Here is a 24,503-nt window from a genome sequence, read left to right on the forward strand (position 1 = left end):
CTGCCTCGGAACACTTCAACCCCAGGGCATCAATGTGGACTTCACCAGTTTCCTCATTTTCCCCTTCCCCCACCTCACCCCAGTTCCAAACTTCCAGGTCAGCACCATTCCCATGACCTGTCCTACCAGCCTATCTTCTTTTCCACCTAACCCCACTCCTCCCTCCTCTCGCACCTATCACCTTCATCCCACCCCCAATCACCTATTGTACTCATTTATCTCTCCACCCTTCGGTCACTCTACCTGTATTTCCTGATGAAGGGCTTTTGCCTGAAACATCATTTTTACTGCTCCTTAGGATGCTGCCTGAACTGCTGTGCTTTTCCAGCACCACTCTACTCCAGAGTCTGGGTTTTCAGCATCTGCAGTCCTTGTTTTTACCTAGCCCCACTTGGCTGCATTTGGCCAATATATCTCCAATCCTTTCCCATTCATAATTATTCAAACGTCTTTTAAACTTTGTAACCGTATCTGCATCCAGCACTTACTTTGGCGATTCATTCCACATACAACCCACTGTGTAAAAAATAAAAAACTGTCCCTCATGTCCTTTTTCAAACTTGCTCTTCTCACTTTAAAAATATGCCCAGTAGTTTTGAACTCCTGCCTAGGGAAAAGAACCTTCCTATTTACTTAACATATGTCCCTCATGATTTTATAAACCTTCATAAAGGATCATTCTGAACCTTCTGCACTCCAGTGAAAAAGTCCCAACCCATCCAGACTATCTTTATAACTCTTTTCCCAGCAACATCCTGGTAAATCTTTACTGAATCCTCTCCAATTTAATAATATCCTTCCTATAGCTGGGCAAACAGAACTGGACACAGTACCCTAAAAGAGGCCTCACCAACATAGTGTACAACCTCGACATGATGCACCAACTCCTATGCTCAAAGGAGTAAGTAATGAAGGCAAGCATGCTAAACGCCTTCTTAACCACCCTGTCTACCTGTGATGCAAATTTCAAAGAATTATGTAATGAATCCCGAGGTCCCTCTGTTTTACACTAATACTCAGGGCCCCACCATTAACTGTATAAGTCCTGTCCTTATTTGTTTTATCAAAATGTAATATCTTGCATTTATCCAAGTTAAACTTCATCTGCTGCTACTTAGGTCTCTCTGTCATCTTAGGTAATTTTCTTTACTGTCCACTATAATACCAATTTTGGGGTTATCTGCAACCTTACTAGCCATGCTTCCTATATTCTCACCCAAATCGTTTATATAAATGACAAACAAAAGTACCGATTCCTGTGGAACATTGGTGGTCACAGGCCTCTCGTCTGAAAAACAACCCTCCACCCCACACGGTCAACCAATTGTCAACCCAATTTTGTACCTAACTGGCAAGCTCACTCTGAATCTAGTTTACTAATTAGTCTACTACCATAAAGCCTTTGACAAGGTTCTGCAAAGTCTACATAAACGACGTCGACTACATTGCCTTCAATCTTCTTGGTTTCTTCCTCAAAAGACTCAATCTAGTTTGAGAGACGTGACTGCCCTTGCACAAATCCAAGCTGACTATCCTTAACCAATCCATGCCTCTCCAAATGCATATAAAATCCTATATTTCAGAATCATCAACAACTTATCTATCATAGATGTCAGGCTCACAGATCTATAGTTCTCCTTTTGGCTTTTTCTAAATAAAGGCACAACATTAGCCACCCTCCAGTCATCTGGCATCCCACCTGTGGTTACAGATGATATAAATATTTCTGCTAGAGGCCCTGCATTCCTAACTTCCCACAACCTCTTGGAAAACACTTGTTCAAGGTCCTGAAGATTTATACCCCTTATGTTTTCTAAGACCTCCATCATTTCCTTTTCTGCCATGTGAATGGTTTTCAAAATAGCAATATTTATTTCCAGAGTTCTCTAGCCTCCATTTCTTTCTCTACAGTAAAAAATTGATGCAAAACATTTATTTAGCATCACTCCCATCACTTGAGATTCAACACAAGGACGGGGCCCTATTCTCTCTAGTTGCTTTATTGCTTTTAATGCATTTGTAGCATCTTTTTGAATAATCCTTAACCTTATCAGCCAAGTCTCTCTCATAGCCCCTCTTTTCCCTCATAATACCCCAATACTTTTTATACTTTTCCACAGATTGATCCCCATTGTCTATACTAATATAGATGATTCTCTCTTATTCTTGACTAGAACCTCGATACCTTTATTCATCCATTGGTCCCTACTCTTACCAGTCTTACCCTTCACTAACAGGAACATATTGCCTCTGAACGCTTGTTATTACACTTTTGAAAGCCTCCCACTCATCAGTGGTCCCTTTACCTGCGAACAGGCTACTCGAATCAACTTTCGATAGTTCTGGTCTCATACCATTAAAATTTGCTTTACTCCAATTAAGAACTTTAACTTTCATGGAAGGCTTATCCTTTTCCATAACTATTTTAAAACAAGAAAATGACTCATGAACACCTTAATAAGGATTAGAAACGAACAAGAAATGTTCAACTCGCCAAAAATGAATAGAAAAAATGTTACTCACCATGGACTGCTGGTTGGGCTGCTGTGCTGCCTGTGGTTGCTGCGGTAATGGAACACCAGTGGTAACCGTGGACACCAGGCTAGATTGTGCTGCTGCAGTCATCATAGAAGCAGTGGACGGGATGACTTTGGTTATACTGGCCACAGAGCTCGTCGTTAATGCTTGTGGAGTAGCCTGGCTAAACATGGCTCCCACACCTGACGCTGGAGGTATCTGGCTAACTGCAGGAACTGTGAAGGAATAAGTGCACAAAACAATATAGCAGTCCTCTCAGTAATAAGCTTGGAAACCTTTCTCAGTCAGCCATAGCAGATCAACAATAAATCCCTTTGATCATTTCCTTTCCTCTACTAGGTACAGTTCTCACTGGAATACATCTCCATAGAAGCTTACCCTTTTTCAAGTACCTTTCCCAAGTAGTTGACTCTGATGAAGCAATGACAACAGAATGCTGACATGTTAGATCATTTTTCAGGTCACCCCTAATCAAGTCAAATGCTGTCCTCAACAATCTGTACATTTTTGCCCATGAACAGTCTTTGAAAGAAGCGTAAATATTTGCACTTGTTCTCTGTTAGAATGGCTCCAGCATTTCCTATATTTATTCTAGAGATCAGGAATAATAATTATGGATAACATTCTACAAATTACCTTGGATTGATACAGGCTTGGGGTAATTGAGGTTAAATATAATGCATCTAATGACTGGAGAGAGGCTAGGAATCAAACATTCAATCTGTTTGGTTACTCTGGTTTGATAACACACCAACCCCATTAGACCATCAGGGAAACAATTGTGACCTTGTAACTTCACAATAGAATAAGAATAAAAGTTGTGTATTTTAATGCTCCAGAAAAAAGTTATCCTAGCCCTTGGAGCAAGATCAGATTAGATTCCCTACAATATGGAAACAGACCATTTGGCCCAACAAGTCCACACCAACCTTTCAAAGAGTAACCCACCCAGACCCATTCTCCTACCCTATATTTACCCCCAACTAATGCACCTAACACGATGGGCAATTTAGAATGGCCAATTCACCTGACCTGCACATCTTTGGACTGTGGGAGAAACTGGAGCACCTGGAGGAAACCCACGCAGACACGGGGAGAATGTGCAAACTCCACCCAGACAGTTGCCAGAGGTGGGAATGGAACCTGGGTCCCTGGCACTGAAAGACATCAGTGTTAACCATTGAGCCACCACACCGCCCAAAATTAATTAGAATCAGTTCCAAAGGGGCCAAACGTTCAGTCTTACATTATTTACATGATTAGTAACTTACTAAGCCTAGGTCAAATTAAATGCATAGTTATACATAGTACGCAAACCCTCATTGGCCAATGAAGAATGACAAAGGTTTGCAGAATTGAAAAATGCCGTTCACAGTCATAGTCTCCGACGCTTTGATCTTACATCGATTGGTTGACGGAACTACAGCTGCTTTGAGCTGACTGGTCGCTGTTTCCACGGCAATCTGAGCAGCAGCCTGAGCAGCAGCAAGGGAACCAGACACTGCAGGACCCTATGAAAGAGAGAAATTAAAGGCATATTATAGCAGAGAGGGCAGACCTAATTTTGTTGTAGCAAATCATTTTTCTTCACGTCACACTTTGCTGTGATGTTGTTACTGATAATTTTTACTAGCTTATTTGAACATTAGCAGTACTGCTACTTTGTATTCGATGTGCAAACCATGGATATTTTTCTTGAAAAAGAACATGTATTAAAGTAGGGCTGTTTGCCAGCAATTTGGGTGTCGAGTGCATTTCCATTGAAGCAGCTGTAAATGGGAGAGTGTTCTGATCTATAGTAGCACTGGGTGTCAAGAGTTTGGACCAACAAGGAACTAATAAAACATTTTCCATCTAAATGCTTCATTACTGCCACAAGCAACTGTACAAGCCACAAACACGGATTTTAAAATTTTCATGTGCATTCAAATCTCTCCATTCACCATCATCCGGAGTACCAATTTCTTTTCTTGTCCTCACTCTGAACAATTCCTCTTTTAACTCATCTTTCTTTAGTCAAGTCAAAGGGGTGGCCATGGAAACTGGCATGGGCCCAAGATATGCTGGTCTCTTTCATGGGGTACATGGAGCATTCCTTGTTCCAGTCCTATTCCAGCCTCCACCCACAACTCATTCTCCAGTATATTGATATCATTGGTGCTGCTTCCCTCACTCATCTGGAATTTGAAATTTCCACCTCACTCTCGTCTTCACCTGGTCCAACTCACCATCCATTTCCTGCATGTCAGCCCTCATCCTGCCTCTTCCTTCCCACAACACGGACAGGGTCCCACTTGTCCTCACCTACCACCCCAATATCTTCCACATCCAGAGGCTCATTAGCTGCAATTTCCACCACCTCTAGAAGGATGCCACCACCAGACACACATTCCCCTCGCTAACAGCCTTCCACAAGGACCATCCCTCCAGGACATCCTGGTCCACTGCTTCTTCACTCCCAATACTCACCCACAGCAACTTCTGCTGCAACCGCAGGTATAACACTTGCCTGTTTACTTCCTCACTCCTCAGCATCCAAGGACACAAACACAACTTCCAGGTGAAGCACCACTTTACCTACATTTCACTCAATCTTGTCTACTGCGTTCACTGCTCATAATGTGGTCTCCTCTACATTGGAGAAATGAACTGTAGACTGAGTGACCACTTCATAGAACACCTAGGTTCTGTCCACAAAAATGACCCCGAGCTTCCAGTTGCCTGGCTAACATCTCTGTCTCAGGCTTGCTGCAGTGTTCCAGTGAAGCTCAGCACAAGAACATCTATTTCCATTTGAGAACACTACAGCCTTCTGATCTCAATATGGAGTTCAACAATTTTGGGCAAAAATGCCTCAAGTCCTATGTTCTTACTCCAACCCCCATACACCAAGGCTTGTCGTCACATGGTCTATTGTACAACTCATTGTTAGCCACTAATACTATCCATTAGTAGCCATTCATTTTCCTAGGCTGACAGTTATCCATTCCTTTGTCTGTCCAACTGTTCTTCTCTCTTTGGACTCCATCTCCAACTATTGTCTACTCCTTACTCCTCCCCACCCACCTTCTGCATTAAAAAGAGTTTTTTTTACTGGGCTACCATCAGTTCTGTAGGTCACTGATCCCAAAATGTTAAGTCTGATTTCTTGCCACAGATGCTGTTAAACCTGCTGAGATCTTCCAGTAATTTCTACCTTTGTTACCAATTTCTGTTGCTTGCCAACAGTCAGAGATCAAACAGGATGAATCCTTAACTTATGCAGTTGCAGACCAGTTGGAAGCAACTGTGGAGAAAATAATCAGCTGTTGCAACTGTTAACTGAATTACCTGATATGGCTGCGAGACAGAAGGCATTGCCTGGGACTGTGACGGTGGCTGAGACTGTGATAACTGGGGTGCTTGTGGTTGACTTGGCAACAGATTTGGCTGTTGCTGTGCTGATGGTTGTGGCTGTGGTGGAGCTGGCTTCTGTGGCACAGGTGCAACTGATCCTCCACCTAAACATACACAAAATAAGTCAAAGCAGTAGCTAATACCCATTCTTACTACTCCTGAGTTACAAGCTTTGATACAATGATGCTGGGAGGACCTAATGCAGGGTGCAAAGTGTACAATTACTTTTGTTTTAGTACCTTGCTATCCCAAAGAGACATTATTCCATTGGTATAAGATAAGCATCAGCACCTCTCTTCCATTTGGCGATGAAGAAACTATTCATCAACAATGTAATCACCTATCCATGCATTTCAAGAACAACATTAGTAGGCTATTTAGCTTCTGAGCTGAAAATGTGTTGCTGGAAAAGCGCAGCAGGTCAGGCTGCATCCAAGGAACAGGGGATTCGACGTTTCGGGCATAAGCCCTTCTTCAGGAATGGTAGCTTCTGAAGCTTGTTTCAGTATTCAACCAAGTTATAGTGAATCTGTGACCAGACAAAGACATACCTGCCTTTGCCCTATGTCACTCAATACCTTCTGTTAACCAAAGTCCATGAAACTAAGATTTAAATTTAACCTAACTTCAATTGTCATTAGAAAACCAGAATTTCAAACTTCTACTGTAGCTTGTGCATAGAAGTGTTAAACTTCACTCCTGAATGACTTAGCTTTGAATGTACAGCGATCTCTCTAGCTCTGTACTTCACAATTGGCCAAAATAAATAGTTTCTTCCAATCTACCCCATCAGTACTCTCAATGTTTGGAAAACTTCTGGCGAGTTACCACTGAACCTTTTAGAAAGGGAAATGTATATGCACAGGTGCCTGATGAGTACAGGACAGGGTGATAGCTGTAATGCTCTCTGATTGGGCAGTTCGCTCATATTCATGCCTGAACCTTGTGAGTGTGATCACGAGGACATATTAAGGAGTGACCGAAGCCACAGAAAAAACAGCTTCAGAGGGAGTAGGGTTTAAAAAAGTAAACTATTAACTAATCACCTTCCTGATTGTTCTGAACAATTGTACCAGAGTCAAAACATCAACTCTTTCTCTCCACTAATGTGGTCATCAGTTTGTTTCAGCATCCACAGTAATTTGCTTTTATTCTCCACTACAGTTTTCTATCATCTAGCTTCCTTCATTCTTGCTGCCCTGAATTTTCAAGGCTTATGGCTCACACATTGCAGTATAATAGCAAGCTAGCACTGCAGTGTGGCTTGGATTGTGCGCACCCTTGGAGACAGACCACTGGGAGCCAGGGAAAATAATTGTACTGCACTTACCTGGAAGCACCATCCCTCGGATCATTATCATATGACGTGGGTCTTGACTGTAGTCTTTCAGCGGAGTTTCCACGACATTGCCTGGTGCTGCTTTTTCAAAGAGTACACGCAAGGCAGGAAGCTTACGAGGAGACACCACGGAGAAATGGATCCCTCTCTGTATGATGAGTATATGACCGTTAAAATTAGATGCAACAAGAAATGGTGAGTGGCAAGGAAAGAGACAATTCTATCTTATCTAGACATGCAATAACCAAATGTTTTACGTAACACTATGGGACAAGACCAGAAGATAGAGGAGCAGAATTAGGCTATTTGGCCCATAAGTCTGCTCTGCCATTTGATCATGGCTGCTACGTTCCTCAACTCCATTCTCCTGCTTTCTCCCTGTAACCCTTGATTCACCTTACTAATCAAGAACCTCTGTCTTAAATATATTCAATGACTTAGCCTCCACAGCCATTTGTGACAATGAGTTACACAGATGAATAAATTTCTCCTTGTGTCAGTCCTAAAGGTAGTCCCATCATTCTGAGGCTGTGTCCTTGGGTCCTAGTCTTTCCTACCAGTGGAAATTTCTTCTCCATGTCCTCTCAATATTCTTTAAGTTACAATCAGATCCATTCACATCTTTCTAAACTCAGTATAGTCCCAGAGTGCTCAACTGTTCGTCATATGACAAACCCCTTCATCCCCAGCATCATTCTTTCAACCTCCTCTGGATCCCCTCCAATGCCAACACATCCTTCCTTAGATACAGAGCTCAAATAACCTCTCAATATTCCAAATGCGGGTCTGACCAGAGTTTTATACAGAGTTAACAATATATCTCTGCTCTTGTATTCCAGCCCTCCTGAAATGATCGTTAACATTGCATTTGAGTTCCTAACTGCCAACTGAACCTGTGTGTTAACCTTAAGAGAATATGAACCAGGACTCCCAAGTTCCTTTGTGCTTCAGATTTCCAACCCCTTTTCCCATTTAGAAACGGGTCTACATCTCTGTTCTTCCTACCAAAATGAAAAACCTCTTCCCATATCGTGTTCCATTTCTTTGCCCACACTCCTAGACTGTCCTTCTGCAATCAACAGTTTCCTACCTGCCCTCTACCTATTTGCGTCATCTGCAAACATAGCTACAGGGCTCAGTTCTTTCATCCAGATCATTAAATGGACAAAAAAAGAAGTTATGGTCCCAACACTGACCCCAGTGGAACTCTACTAGTCACTGACAGCCATCCTGAAAAAGAGCCCATTCACCCCACTTTCTCCTTCTAGTAGTCAGCCAATCCTCTATCAATGCCAGTACCTTGCCCTAACAGCATGGGCTCATCTTATTTAGTAGCCTCATGTGCAGCACCTTGTCAATGGCCTTCTGGAAATCCAAGTAGGTCATGTCAACTGGCTCTCCTTTGTCTAACTTGCCCATTTTATACTCAAAAATTTATAACAGATTTGTCATGCACAACCTCCCCTTGTCAAAGCCAAGTTGACTCTATTGTATTAATGCTTCTCTTACACATGCCTTTTCTGTCCCAATTTATTTTTTCCTCCACATCCTGACTACTGCTAGGAGGCACGTACACAAATCCTATCAAGATGGTTTTTGTTTGCTTTATGCCTCGTCAACTCTACCCACAGATTCTATGCCTTTCGACTCTATTACTTCTTGCTATCAATTTAATTTCATTCCTTACTAATAACGCAACCCCACCCACCCTGCCCGTCCTTTCATTAGGAAATGTTTCCTTGCTTGTGTAGCCAGCCACCCAGCCCTGACCCCCTTGCAGCCACATCCAGTACCCACATCATACCCACCAATTTCAAATGTGTGCTACAAGGTCATTTTATCTAGTTTTGTAATCTGCATGTGTTTAAGTACAACATCCTCAGTCAGTGCATTGAGTGGCCCCCTTACCTGCTGTACCTGCAGTCAAACTATTGATCCTTTCCATATTTAGTCCTATTATTCCTGGAGACTTTAACCACTTTTCAGCCCCCTGCACCTTTAACATTTTCCATAATTTTCCAAGCAACTGAACCTAATACCCTACTATTTAGTTTAAAACCATACCCACAGCCCTAGTTATGCAATTTGCCAGGACTCCGATTCCAGCATGATTCAGGAGGAGACCGTCTCAAATCAGACTAGCTACCTCCTTCCCAGAACAGATGCCAATTTCCCACGAATTTGAACCAATTTTTACCACACCAATCTTCGAGACATGCATTTACTGCTTTAATTTTGTTGACCTTGTGCAAATTTGCTCGTGTCTCAGGTCATAATTAAGGGATCGGTTTTGGTTTTTAATTTAGTCCCTAGTAGCTCATATTCCCTCAGCAGATCCTCTTTCAACCTATGTCATTGCTACTATGTAGACCATGACACTGGATCTTTCTGTCCCAGTCCAAGTTCCTCTGCAGGCCAGATGAGATATCTTGAACCTGGGACCCCAGGCAGTTAACACAGCCTTTGCGGCTCTCAATCCTGGCCAGAGAGAACAGGGTCTAGTTCCAACATGGTGTCACTATAAGAAATGGTTACCAAGACCCAACAGTTTTCACACAATTCTCCACCACAAATGTTGCATGTTCTCCAGGCCCATGCTGTGATGTTCCATAAGGAAGCAAGCTTCCTCAAACTGACATAATGGTAAATGCACGATTATTATTGATCTACTTTGAACTTTGCATTTTTGGTACAAGTTTTTCAAAATTTTTTGCCAGAACTGACATCATTACCATTTCTGTCTTATAATATCTACAACTACATATTTAATGCACAAGGTGTACATGTGTACTGGCATTAAATAGAATACCTACATGTCAGCAAGCTTTTAAGCCAATTCAAGAATAAAAATGCTAAATACTTAAAGTCTTGAGGTGTTTTCCATGGCAAAATGGAGACAAAGCATAACCCTGTTATTAAATTTTGTGCATACATTGTAAGCAGTAACATATGTTTACGGAGCTCAAGATTTAATGAGGGGTTGAAGGAAGAAATATTGCACTACTTCAATCACAAAAATAAACCATGAAGAATCATCTGATTTCAGAACCCAGATATACAAAGAAGAGAGCATCAGGATTTCCACTATGGGTGACTAACCAGCAAACCAGGCTGCAAGTGCAGTTTAGCGATTGCAATTCGAGATAGGATCAAGAGTCTTAGTCTCTCCAACAGTTTGCTGGTACTTTGAGCAGAGTCACAAATTGACACATCATGAGGCCATATGGCCCATTATACTTGTCTAGCAAATCTAATGGAACATAGAAATTAAGCTGGAGGACAACTTTTTTTTTCATATATGAAAACTTAAAAAGAGATGATGGAAAAAAAAGTATACTCGTTGCTACAAGGTCTTGAGAACTTAACTGGCTAATTTTCAAATTCATCTGAACCTGAATACGTAGCCTGTGCTTCTAAAATGTATGCCTCAGGCATAACATGTTTAAGACATTCCTGTCAGATTACACCTCCCCTTCAATGATCATGATCAAGATTATACTAGGTTGTATTTATTTGGAAAGGTGCAGTGGTTTAATCATTTTCACATTTTTCATGCTTGACCTTTCAAACTTATTTCTCTGCATATCTTCATAACTTAGGCTCTCAGGAAGTGCAAACTCTGGGAATTCAGTAGTTAAATCTGGCTGAGAATGACAAATATTCAGCCTTACACTCAATCACCATAAATATGAAGTACTATTCAAACAAAAGGGTTACATTCTAAGAACTGTGTTCAGTAAACAAACTCCATAACTACCCAAAGACCTCCTTCCCAATTTAGATCACATATTCCCATCTCCATAGTGATCATAATTCTTCAGCCACATGGCATAATAGTGAAAACACTCACATCTCCAATCATCTGCACCAGATTATCTGTGGTGAAGCCAGAGTACGTGGTGCTCTCCACAGCTGGCAGTAGGTATGGCGGAGAGTTACAGATCAAAACACAAACTTTGTGAGTCTGCCCACTGAAATGGAGAAAAGACAGGTTTAAAAATAGCACAAAGATTCAAACAAATTTGCTTTTGAATCTAACCATCTTTCAATCCAACTGATGAATTTTAAATTTTTGTAATGTACTATTCACCCCCAGTAAGAAAGTGATCAAGATTAGGTCCTTGTTTACCTTTTAACTTTGGCATATTCCAGCACATTAAATCCGACTATTCATACAGCATAGAATGAATTATGGGTAAAAATTTCACATTATTTGCCGGAAGAATTGGTTTGCTTAATAACACTGTCTTCAGGAGCAGAATGAAAGGAGCATCATTCTGAAACGGCATTAAAATTGTTAACACATGATTTAAGGAGATATGGAATCTGAATGCATAGCCCTCTTTTCTTTTTCTGATTCTGTGGAGCAAAGACAGAGCTTAAAAAAAAAGAGACCAGAAGCAAGTCAGCATTATCCCAGCAGTGCTCAGCTGTGATTTCTCAGTTTACGTAGAATTTATTCAGCCAAATCTGGAAAGATGTTAGTGTATTACATATGCATGTGGTTACAAACAACCAAAGATAGGAGCACAGAAACAAGAATGGGCCAATTAGCGTCTCAAGCCTGTTCCTCCAAATATGTGACCTAACTCTGTAGAAGCATTCAAACAGAAATAAGACTGTTACCTGATGAGGAAGAATGCTTTGGGTTAAAGGGAGAAGACGGGAGAACGGCAGTAGGTGAACTGCTGATTCGGAGAGTGTTGCAGACATGATGGACTGAATGGCCACACCATAGACACAAACAATTTTAATGTTTCCATCATATGTCCATCACTGTCTTAGATTCTATTGTACATTAAGTTAATCTTTCAATACAGAGTTTACAATTGATCTGCTATCAATCAGTATTTGTGAAAGAGCATTCCAGATTTTACCACCCCTTGCAAGAATAGTTACTGAATTTCACAGCTGAAAGGTCTGGTTCTAATTTATAGGATATGTCCCCAAGTGCTAAACTCTGACTCAGTAGTAGTTTCTCCCAATTTATCCTCTTCTGTTACAATTTGTATGTGAAAACCTTAATCAGATTACCTGTTGACTTTGTAAAATTCAGGGGATAAATCTAGTTTGTCCACTCTCTTTGTGATTTAAGTCTTGGAAGACCAGTACCATTCTGGTAAAACTACACTGCATTTCTTTCCAGTGCCAATTTAACAGCTTCCCATCATTAGTCAGCAACCCTGGCTAGAACATGTGCAAGTTTACCTCGATCAGGATTGGATTTGGCTATGATACATTCTGTTATGTAACAGTCTGCTAATAGATACAGTCAAAACTCATATTTAAGCTAAGGAACCAATTGCAGAACAAAGCTTGAAAAACTGCTGTTAGCAAGCGTTGACAGCCTTCAGAAGGAAGGAAAGAAAATATACAAATTGCCAAAGAGAACCTATTTAGCACTTAAAACATCTCCTGAATCACATGCAAAGAAAACAGAGCATGGTTACAAAGTCTGATCTTCACAAAAAATATCTAAACATTTATGAATAAATAACTGACTCATGTTTTATTTTGTTAACTGTATCGCAGAGTGAATTAAATATAGTAAGAATGACCCTAGCAGTACACAAATAACACTATGTTGCCAGAGGTTTCGATGAGATATTAAAGTGAGGCCATGAAAGCCCTTTCAGGTGAATGTAAAAGATCCCATGGCATTATTTAAAACAAAAGCAAGGGAGCTTTTCATCAATGCCCTGAACAATCTTTATCCTCGACTATCACCAATAACAGATTGTTTGTGGAACCTGGCCATCAGCAAATCAGCTGCTGCATTTCAACTGAATAGTGCCTGAACCTTACTGGCACTTTGATGGTCATAAGCTGCTTGGAGTGTCCAGAGATGAAAGGTGCTATGTAAATGCAAGTTTTTCTATATTTCTATAATTACCATTCTGAACTAGAAAAGAGGTCAGTCTTCTCAGCACCAGGACAAATGCACATCCATCTCTTGCCATAGTTGTTGCACAATGTTGCTCAAAAAACACCTAACTTTTCTCCTAGAAAAAAAATCAAAACAATAAAGACTTTGCTACATTATCTTACATTTGCTCTCGCATTTTCTTGAAGTCATCGAACAACTGCAGTGCTGTGCTTAGTCCTTCTGCAATCAAGCTACAGCTCTCTCCTCCACCCCCCATGAACCTGAGAACACAAAACAGATTAATTTTCAAGAAAAATAGCTGAAAACTTTGGGATTCAAGGAAAGTCTATTAAATCAATCACTCTTTCAATCACAAACCTCTTACCACCTCATTCAATCACATCTCTTGAATGCACATTTCACCCAGAATCCATTTAAATATATGTTTCAAACATCTTCCTTCCTAACTCAAACCACTAACTCATTAGGCTTTGGGTGTACTTTTCCACTTGGGCTCTCCTCTTACTGTGAATTTGTACTGTAGTGCCTTGGTGTACTTAGTCATACACAATGAACGTGTTAAATCCAAATGGAATCTTAAATAGATTGAACCTGGGAAAACATGAAATAGTCAACAAAAGTGCAAATACCTTTTTTCTGATAGTTTGGGGTTTTCAGACTCTCTATTTTTATTTAACAAAGCTCACACTAAGATTGTTGCCAACTCATACATTTTTCTTGTAAAATGAGCTGCAGAATAGTTCTCCTCAGCACAAGATTGAAAACAACTGTTATTGTGAAATGAAGTTAGATTCACAAGGCCATCAACATTCTCAATTATCACCCAACCAAAAACTGGTTGGTGTTTTCATTGTCACAATTAGCTATGGTTGAGCTGAAGCACTCTACCCTCTGAGTCAGATTTGTACTTTTGGGTCAGATTCCAGTGAACGGAACAAGAAAATCTGGGCCATCTTCCAGAGGAGCTCTGAAGTGTTGCATAATCAGTAATAACTTGTTTTGATTCAATTGTTAAACAGAAAATCTAACTGACCTCCAAGGTGCATGTCAAGATAACATGGCAGTATTTTCAAAAGGAGAAGGGAATTTAACCTGAAATTATTCCTCAATCACCCTAAAAACTGATTAGCTGTTGCTTAATGCAAATTAGACCACAAGGCGATCAGAAACCCATCAAGTTTACTCGGTCATTCAATGAGATCATGGTTAATCTGATAAATTGTCAACTCCATTCTTTTGCCTTTTCTCATAACCATCTATTTCCTATGTCTGTATCAGCTGTAATGACAGAGCCTCTACAGTAATAAATTCCATAGATTCATTACTCTCCGAAGAAATTCTTCATCTGACTTAGGCAAACTATTATTCTGAAATTAAACCCTTTGGTCTAGGTACCACAAGGGGAAATAACCTCTCTGCATCCACCCTGTAAAATCCTGTAAGAATCTTGTATGCTTCAACAGAGATCACCTCTCAATCTTCTAAAATTCCAAGGAATCCTAACCTATTCAACCTCTCAAGAAAATCCTTCCATATATGGTATCAGCCTAGTGAAATTACTTTGGACTGCCACCAATGCCAGTAAACCTTTCCGCAGATAAGGGAACCAAAATATTTCACAGAATTCTAGCTGTAGTCTGTCTAATGTCTTGTATAATTTTATCAAAAGCTCCCTGCTTTTATATTCCACCCTTTTTGGAATAAAGGGCAATATTCTGTTTGCCTTTTCTAGTTCCTGCTATATCTGGATGCTAGATTTATGCATGAGGATTCAAATTCTGTGTGTTGTAGCTTTCTACAGTCATTCTCCATTTAAATAATATTCAGTTCCTCTCTTCTTCCTGTCAAACTGTATAACCTCATATTCTCCCACGTTATATTCTAACAAGCTTTTGTCCACTTGCTTAACCTGTCTGTATCCCTCTGCAAACTCAGCCTGTTCATGAACATCTCACCTATGGTCTTAAAACATTCGCTCTCTATGAAATTAGCAGTGTGTACAAGATGCACAACAATAACTTAATAATTCAAGTTAGATAGGATCTTTCAGACCTCCAATTTCTACCATCCAGGAGGATAAGGGTAGCAAACCCATAAGAATACCGCCAATTACAATTTCCTCTCTAAACTGCATACCATCTTGACTTTGAAATGTGTTACACTGTCACTGTCAAAAACCTGGAACTTCGTCTTTTAAAAAAAAACTGTGAATGTACCTAAACCATATAAACTAGAGTGGATCAAGAAAGTGGCTCCTACTACCTTCAAGGGCAACTGGGAAAGGAAACAATTTTTAAAAAAATGTATTTCTGCTGGGATGCAGGCATCGCTGGCTAGTTCAGAATTTATTACCCACTCTCAGTGAGCTAGTAACCTGAGTCAACAATTAAACTATAAAAAGTTTCTCTAGACCTTGCAAAGTAACTCAAAATTTCACATTTCTGTTGTCCTAATATATCGTTTGTACATGCTCAAAATGTGTGACATCCATCTTAAAGATAAGGATCCCTTTGCAGGATCCAATAAATGATTAAATATAAATGCTGTTTACTTACTGAATACTATCAAGCCAGGTGACAAATTCATATGCACTGCTGGTGGGAGCATGACATTGTACATATGACTCTGGAGCACAATCCACAGTATTGAACACAACTAAACTGTATTGTGTACCTCCATACTGAGGAAAGAAAGAATGAAATTAGCATATGAAAAACTATTACTACTAATGCACATCATTTATTCATTCATGGGATGCGGATGTCACTTGCAGGTCCAGTACAATATATGTTTCCTCCCCCCTTTCCTAACTCACCTTTAACTGAGTGGCTTGCTAAGGCCATTTCAGAGGCAGTTAACAGTCAACCAGATTGCTGTTAAGTCTGGAGGAATGTATAGGTCAAGCAGAACAAGAGAAGATATCCTTCCCTAAAAAGGTACTAGTGGACTGCAAGTATTTTTCACAACAGTTTAACTGGAATTGCTCGTGCACAATTATGATTTTAAAAATAAGCTGAAAATCAGAGCTGAGGATAATGGAGCGAGAGAAACAGGACATCTAAGAGACTCAAATGATCTGGGCATGTGTCAGAGCATCCGATTAAGCAAGCAAATTGAAAAAAAATTCAATAATGAAAGAACTATAAGTTATAATGAGTGATTTCAATGTCAAGTTAGAGATGAAGAAAAATATCAAGGGAGGAAGACAGAAATTAACAGAAGCACAAAAAAGACAAAGGGAAAGTTGACATTCAACTAGACTGTGGCCGATCTGAACTACACATCCCTCTGGACGGTTTTTCTTATTTAATACAAATCTATCAAGCATGGCACCGATAGCTCCAACTGTCCAAGAATTCATATTTTAAGAGGGAGCGCAACAGAGGAAGAGAATTCCAGATCCACCATTCCGGTGAAAAATGACTTCTCTCCCAAAACCTTTTTCATTATTTTTTAAGATTATACCCTCTTGAGCTCAAATTTCCCCACATTCTTCATGCAACAGCTAAAACAATGGTATGGGGGGGGGCGGGGGGGATGGTGCGCAGATGTTTTAAGGAAGTCACATAGGACCACAGCCCAACATGAATCACCACTTTCAGAAAAAAGGACAATAATTCTCTTTAAGAGAACTCTTGAAAACAAGAGATCCCATCGACAAAGTAAATAAAAGTCGTTAAAATGCTCTTGGGCAAAAGCTTGCACAGGTACACGCATAACATCCCAATAATTTTCTGACTATGCACACATTACTTCTTCCTATTCTCAATAGACTGCTCCACTGCTAGTGTTGAGTTTCAGTATTACTATTTCTGTATAAGCAACATCATCCTTCACAGGAATCAGTACACGTGATTGGTTTAGGTTAGCACTTAACTCCTCTCTCAAAGCAACATATGCACAACCTCCAGAAACATTTCTGATAGGTGCAATATCTGGGCAGAGATTAATGGAATTTGATCAGTGATACTGACACTTGCTCAATCCTTTGTATTAATTTTTTTGAGAAAAATGCTAGTCGAAAGCATATAGTACACCAAAATTTAAATACCACCTCAAGGGTTCACTCAAACACAACAAAAAACATTCAAGGTACTGACGTACATCACCACCAAAGTCTGTTTCTGCCGGAGGACCACCATTAAAATACCTGCAAAAAGAAATAAAATTTGACAGATATTATCAAATTAATAATCCTCGCAGTTTATCTTGAAAGTGAAAACAGGTTGTACTTGAAGTGAAATTACCAGACTATGGGCAAAGTGCGTGGAAATGGGAGCAGGCATAGGCATGATAGTTGGAATGGTTTCCTTCCATTATGTATGTTCAAATCCATGATCTCTTAAGGAGATCATGAGCAAACCATTCATTCCTTTACATTGGGCTTGCTTTGAAAGAGTCACTACTAAAATTTCCTGTCCTCCCAGTACAGAATCAAAGCTGTACTTCCACATTCTTAGTCAAGCAAAAGGTCTGTTATTATTAAATATGTCTTGTAAAATTATGAAAGTTAAAATCAAGGCTGTACTCCACCACAAAGAATGCCACTGGAAAGGATCAAAGGCCTTATGCCAAGAGACTAAGATAAAATTAACTTTCTAATTTGAAAGGCTATTGAAAATAAATAATGTGCAAAGTTTGCGTGCGAACTTAAACTAAATATCAAAACTAAAGATTTAATTCAAATCTCAATCAAAAGGTAAATTTTCCCTTTTTGCAAGCCACAATTTAATCTATCCTCACCATATAATCAGGTTGCTCATTCCAGATCATAACCACTCACTGATTACATAATTACATGAAGAGAAATTATTTTCATGGCTCAGGGGAAAAGGCAGGGAGTGGGATCAGGTGCATTTGCAGAGAAGAAACACTGACATAATGGGCTAAGTGAATCTCTTCTAAAGGTACTTGGTTTAATATTTACTTGATGAATTTCTTTTCAATAACCAGACAATTTTTAGAGAAAAAAAACTTTCCAAGTCAATAAAATTTCTTTGGAGCTTGAGTTTTTGATCCTTCTCAGCTTGCATCAGATATAATCACCCAGAGACCACGATGGTAGGCATGGAGAAAATTTGGGTTGCTACACTTGGTTTTAAAGCATCAACTCAGTTCTCATTTTTCTCTTGGTCCATCAATTCTGTCACACTCAAAAGTCCTGAACTGCTCCAACTGACCTCCACCGTTTCCCTCAATCTGCCACTGGTGACAAATGTTTAACCAAGTAGCCTCATTTTGGAAAGCCCTCCCTAAATCTGTCCTTCTTGAGTTAGTTCACCTACAGTACAGAAACTATTCAATGAACTGGTTACAGCCCGATATGTGTCTCCTGCCAGCACTCTATATCTGACCACATTTTTCCACACTATACCCCTTGTGGTTATTGACCTTCCCCCAGTTGCATCAAGAATTTGTTTCAATTATTCCATGAAGTATCACATTCCACATTCAAACAACTCTCTGGGTAAAGATATTTTTTGGGTTCCCAATCGGATTTATTAGCATCTAGCTTATATTAGTGATCCCTAGTTCTAGACTTGCCTGTATATGGAAACATCTTCACTATCTCTAGCCATTAATCATCCTCAAGGTCTCCACTAGGTCATCTCTCAGCCTTGACTGTTCCAAAAAATTGGCACAGTCTGTTCAATCTTGCCCCTTCTTCTTTGAAGGGTCTGTTTGACAACCCCTTCTTATATCACTATCATTGGATTCATCATCTGGGTCTCCCTTACAGCACTGTGAAGCAAACTTTATTCCCCATCACAAACAATACAAATTCAAATATTTTATTGCTGTAACCTGATTGATGCACTGGGAGCGATACCCTCATGGTGGATTAAGAGTTATGAACAGGTGGAACTAGATAAGGGATGACAGGCTTTACTTCCTGAAGAACAAGAATGAATCAGTTGGCTTTGCACACAGGACCTCTGGGGTGTTAGCACAATGCCGTAGCCACTAGATTACAGCATTCCTATATAGTAAAGAAAAATTGACCTGGTCTGTCTCAGGTGATCACAAACAGTACAGGGTCCACTTACTCAATTGCTGGGAGAATGTAATGCTTCCGGAGAGATTCAAAGTATGGCCCAAGATTCGCTGTCCCTTCGATAACGAAAACCACATCTGCTACCATGTTTGGAGGGCTAGGAGTGTCAATAGGGGGCACAACCATGGTGTTTGCAAGTCACTGTGAAACCTTTGCTTTTACACAGAGGCAGCTGTATGGAGAAAAAGAACACTTGGCTATATTTTATTGACAGATTAACTCCGATCACAGGTTAGGCTAAAGCCCAAAGTACCACTGTAGTCTATATGCGTTTAGGTCCTGCAGCAACATTCCTGCACTCCAGCAGGGCAGGAATGACAGCAGAGAGTGGAGGGAAGAGACAGGCGTTGGCTGTATCAACCAGGCGAGTAGGATGGGAAAAATTGACATCCAATTCAATTTAATTAAGACAGGAGCTATTTGGTTTTGACTTTAAACACCTCAGTTGGAAATGTGGTGTTGGAGAGGTCATAGTCATTTCTGCTACACAGATTCTGAATGAAATTATTCCCTACAAACCAAAAGAGAACAGATTGAAATTTTAGCCAAAAAAGAAAAGCCTTTGGTTGTTTTAGACTAAAAGTGTTATATAAGTTGTTGTTGTCACCAAATTTAGTTCCCTATCATTCTTACAAACTATGGTCATCAATCTGCTCAGGCATGGTTTGTATACCTCTGGGAAAGGTGGGACTTGTACCCAGGTCTTCTGGCCAAAATATTAAGACAACTACAAAGCAACAAGACCACCGCTCTACTATTATTGTGTCCCAATGGATCCCAGAGATAAACTATCACTGACTAATGATACATAGGCTACAGAGAGGGTACAAAATGTTTTGTTAGAATGGTACCAGGAAATCTGGAGAGACTATGACTATTGCCCTTCGAGCAGAGAAAGTTAAAGGTAAAACTCTCCTGCAAATGGCAATTTATACTATATTAATTGCTTGTTTCAAAGTTGAGATTGCTGGACTCTTAACCAAACAGACGGATAATCGGGCAGAGAACAGTCATAAGATCTCTGAATGGTAAAATTATGAGAAGCTGTACAGCTACTTCCTGTTCCAACATTCAGATTAAAATTATAAGATATAGCCGAGCACTTAAAGCTACCTGTACTTCTCACTTGCAATTTATTTTTCAGTTGTCAAATTATGATACTTTGGATGCTGCCTGAACTGCTGTGCTCTTCCAGCACCACTAATCCAGAAATTGTGATACATCTCTATCTATTCAACTCATTCCTCCTCCCATCATCAGCATAAAGTCCACCAATTCCCAGCTATTTTTCAGTTCTGATGAAGGATCGCTCGACTCAAAAGATTAACTGTTTTCTCTCCACAGATACTGCCAAGACCTGAGTTTCTCTAGCACTTTATTTTTCATCTCCATAACGTCCTGCAGCAGGTTAGACTTGAACCCAAACAAGTGAAACAAAAGAATAATGCATGCTGTAAATTTGAAGCAAAAACAGAAATTGCTAGTCCTGAAGAACGGTCTCTGGACCCGAAACGTTAACTTTCCATCCACCGACGCTGTCAGATCGTCTGAGTTTTTCCAGCAAGTGTGTGTTTTGGTTACAAACATTGAACTTTTTCCAAGGGCCAACAAAATCCGTCTTAGACGTTTCATACGGAAAAAAAAGGCGAATAAAACATGAGAAAACTTTCTTTTAAAAACGTGCACGGTGATAACATGAGGCATCACTTTTGCTTTCCTATAAATAACTGCACTGCAGCGAAGGCTCCTCCCCATTACACGACTGTCATTCACACAAACGTTCGCCATTTAAGTGATTGACGAACCTCGCGGGCAGCTTCTCGCCTTTCCACATCGCAGTAAGGGAGTGTTTAAAAGCTCTCGTCTTTCCGATGCGGCCACAACTTTTTCCCCTCAGCCGTCCCTCGGCCTTTTCCACCAGGCCGCTGGAGGAAAACAGCTCGAGCGCAAACCAATCAGCTCACGTGACACCATCGATCCGCCCCGCCCACTTCACGTCAGTCACAAACGTCACACAGACGGTCGCGACGCTGCGGCCCCCATCGACGTGACCAACACTGACCGCCCCGCTGTTCGTATGTCGGAAGCGACTGGCCGCGCCCCCTCGAGCGTCACCAAGACCAGCGCCGCCCCGTGGCATCACGTGACACTGAAGGTCCTGCCCACCACGTGCGTCTCGGCGACCGTGGGCCCCGCCCATTCTGACGTCCGGTTGTCGGTGCCAGTCCCTGTTTGGTTTCTCTGCCCAATCGCCGGGGCAAATATACGGCCCCATGTGCGTCTCATGACGTCGCGGGGTTGTGTCCTTTTTAACAAGCTCGCTCCAACGGCTGGTCGCGTAACGTATGGGTGGTTCCGCCCATGTTAGCGTCACACCTCCCGCTCCCTTCAGCTCTCCATTGAATCAGCCGCGTCACGTGAAAGATGTGCAGCTCCGCCTACTTGGTCAGCACCACGGTGTGCCACGCCCCTTCCAACCTTTGACTGAGCCGCAAGCACGTGTCCGAGCTACTCCTACCCCATTCCTAGAAAACATCGCGCGTCTTTATCACGTGACTAACACCAGCTGTCCACGTGCCGTCTGGACCACACCCCCTTTATGACGCTCAAGCAAATTGATAGAGCGCTTTCAGATAACGTCACGTAAGCCGCCATCTTGGCCGCCATTGCCATGGTGATTAGCAAATTATCGACTGAAAATAGTACTAAGTCAGGAAATCAGTTCACTATTTAGAAAATGAGTCTTGTTCTCTTGGGGTATTAGTATAAAACATTTTCAAAGTAATGAAACCCACTTAATCTTTTCAAGAATCAGACATAATTTGACATCGAACTGCAAAAGGAGATAGCAACTAGTTTTTGGATCAGTGGTGCTGGAAGAGCACAGCAGTTCAGGCAGCATCCAAAGTGCAGCGAAATCGACGTTTCGGACAAAAGCCCTTCAGGAATAAAGGCAGTGAGCCTGAAGCGTGGAGAGATAAGCTAGAGGAGGTTGGGGGTGGGGAGAAAGTAGCATAGAGTACAATGGGTGAGTGGGGGAGGGGATGAAGGCGATAGGTCAGGGAGGAGAGGGTGGAGTGGATAGGTGGAAAAGAAGGTAGGCAGGTAGGACAAGTCTGGACAAGTCATGGGGACAGTGCTGAGCTGGAAGTTTTAAACTATGGTGAGGTGGGGGAAGGGGAAATGAGGAAACTGTTGAAGTCCACATTGATGCCCTGGGATTGAAGTGTTCCGAGGTGGAAGATGAGGCGTTCTTCCTCCAGGCGTCTGGTGGAGAGGGAGCAGCGGTGAAGGAGGCCCAGGACCTCCATGTCCTTGGCAGAGTGGGAGGTGGAGTTGAAATGTTGGGCCACGGGGTGGTGTGGTTGATTGGTGCGGGTATCCCGGAGATGTTCCCTAAAGCACTCTGCTAGGAGGCGCCCAGTCTCCCCAATGTGGAGGAGACTGCATCGGGAGCAACGGATACAATAAATGATATTAGTGGATGTGCAGGTAAATCTTTGATGGATATGGAAGGAGACTGGGCGCCTCCTAGCAGAGTGCTTTAGGGAACATCTCCGGGATACCCGCACCAATCAACCACACTACCCCGTGGCCCAACATTTCAACTCCCCCTCCCACCTTCACCTAAACCAAATCATCCACCGACATTTCTGCCACCTCCAAAAAGACCCCAGCACCAGGGATATATTTCCCTCCCCACCCCTTTCCGCCTTCCGCAAAGACCGTTCACTCCGTGACTACCTGGTCAGATTCACAACCCCCTACAACCCACCCTTCCATCCTGGCACTTTCCCCTGCTACCACAGGAACTGTAAAACCTGTGCTCAAACCTCCTCCCTCACCTCTTTCCAAGGCCCTAAAGGAGCCTTCCACATCCATCAAAGTTTTACCTGCACATCCACTAATATCATTTATTGTATCCATTGCTCCCGATGCAGTCTCCTCCACATTGGGGAGACTGAGTGCCTCATAGCAGAGCGCTTTAGGGAACATCTCCGGGACACCCGCACCAATCAACCACACCACCCCGTGGCCCAACATTTCAACTCCACCTCCCACTCTGCCGAGGACATGGAGGTCTTGGGCCTCCTTCACTGCCGCTCCCTCACCACCAGACACCTGGAGGAAGAACGCCTCATCTTCTGCCTCAGAACACTTCAATCCCAGGGCATCAATGTGGACTTCAACAGTTTCCTCATTTCCCCTTCCCCCACCTCACCATAGTTCCAAACGTCCAGCTCAGCACTGTCCCCATGACTTGTCCGGACTTGTCCTACCTGCCTATCTCCTTTTCCACCTATCCACTCCACCCTCTTCTCCCTGACCTATCACCTTCATCCCCTCCCCCACTCACCCATTGTACTCTATGCTACTTTCTCCCCACCCCCATCGTCCTCTAGCTTATCTCTCCAAGCTTCAGGCTCACTGCCTTTATTCCCGATTAAAGGCTTTTGCCCGAAACGTTGATTTCGCTGCATTTTGGATGCTGCCTGAACTGCTGTGCTCTTCCAGCACCACTAATCCAGAATCTGGTTTCCAGCATCTGCAGTCATTGTTTTTACCTCGCAATTAGTTTCTGTTCCATTTTCGGATTAAAGCCTAACCTTTCTTGGACGACCATTGATACTGGTCACTTCAAGAAATCTTAGAAGTGTGAAAGATCATAGGTCGAGGGCGATGACTTCTGTGCTGTAGACCTCTATAACGCTATGATTAAAGGGAGAAGGGAAATCCATTTCAATATTGGAGATGTAACTGTTTTTAAAAACATGAAACACGTCAAGTTGCTTTCCGATATGTTTAAAGCAATTGAGTATTGAAAACCTCAACAGTTTACATTTGAAAAGTTAGGCATTCTTCAGTGATCAGGCAGCACCAGAATTTTTAATGGTACGTGAACAGACCAGTGAACACAATAATGATCCATAGTCACTTTTCTTTCGTCTTACGCAATAACTCTATTTACTTTTAGCAGACTGTGTATTTCTTTCTCTGAATGTTATACTACATTGAGAAAAACCTGAGTGCACATGAAATGCATAAGAGCCTGGAAATCCATTCACTGTGCTGAGCCAGAGTCCCAGGGTAAATATTGCTTGATTGACAGCTCTGGTACTCTGATCTCTGCTATCAATTTTTTAGATTAGATTAGACTTACAGTGTGGAAACAGGCCCTTCGGCCCAACAAGTCCACACCGACCCGCCGAAGCGCAACCCACCCATACCCCTACATTTACCCCTTACCTAACACTACGGGCAATTTAACATGGCCAATTCACCTGACC

The 24,503-nt window shown here is 41.6% G+C and overlaps 1 protein-coding gene across 4 annotated transcripts in view; it reads right to left on the minus strand.

Moving 5' to 3' along the window:
- med25 (mediator complex subunit 25) overlaps positions 1-21,200 on the minus strand; it is a 40,994-nt gene extending 19,794 nt beyond the window's left edge. For all 4 annotated transcript variants that reach the window (XM_060849498.1, XM_060849500.1, XM_060849499.1 and 1 more), the window contains exons 1-10: positions 21,021-21,200; positions 19,208-19,387; positions 17,265-17,310; positions 15,716-15,840; positions 13,322-13,420; positions 11,124-11,244; positions 7,265-7,421; positions 5,869-6,038; positions 3,941-4,049; positions 2,524-2,753 (exon numbers count right to left, since the gene is read on the minus strand). In XM_060849498.1, coding sequence (XP_060705481.1) covers positions 2,524-2,753; positions 3,941-4,049; positions 5,869-6,038; positions 7,265-7,421; positions 11,124-11,244; positions 13,322-13,420; positions 15,716-15,840; positions 17,265-17,310; positions 19,208-19,341 — 1,191 coding nt within the window. In that variant the 5' untranslated portion in view covers positions 19,342-19,387; positions 21,021-21,200. The remainder of the gene's footprint in view (positions 1-2,523; positions 2,754-3,940; positions 4,050-5,868; positions 6,039-7,264; positions 7,422-11,123; positions 11,245-13,321; positions 13,421-15,715; positions 15,841-17,264; positions 17,311-19,207; positions 19,388-21,020) is intronic.
- Between the last annotated feature and the right edge of the window lie 3,303 nt (positions 21,201-24,503).

The sequence above is a fragment of the Hemiscyllium ocellatum genome, chromosome 33 (genome assembly GCF_020745735.1).
Source record: "Hemiscyllium ocellatum isolate sHemOce1 chromosome 33, sHemOce1.pat.X.cur, whole genome shotgun sequence".
NCBI lineage: Eukaryota > Metazoa > Chordata > Chondrichthyes > Orectolobiformes > Hemiscylliidae > Hemiscyllium > Hemiscyllium ocellatum.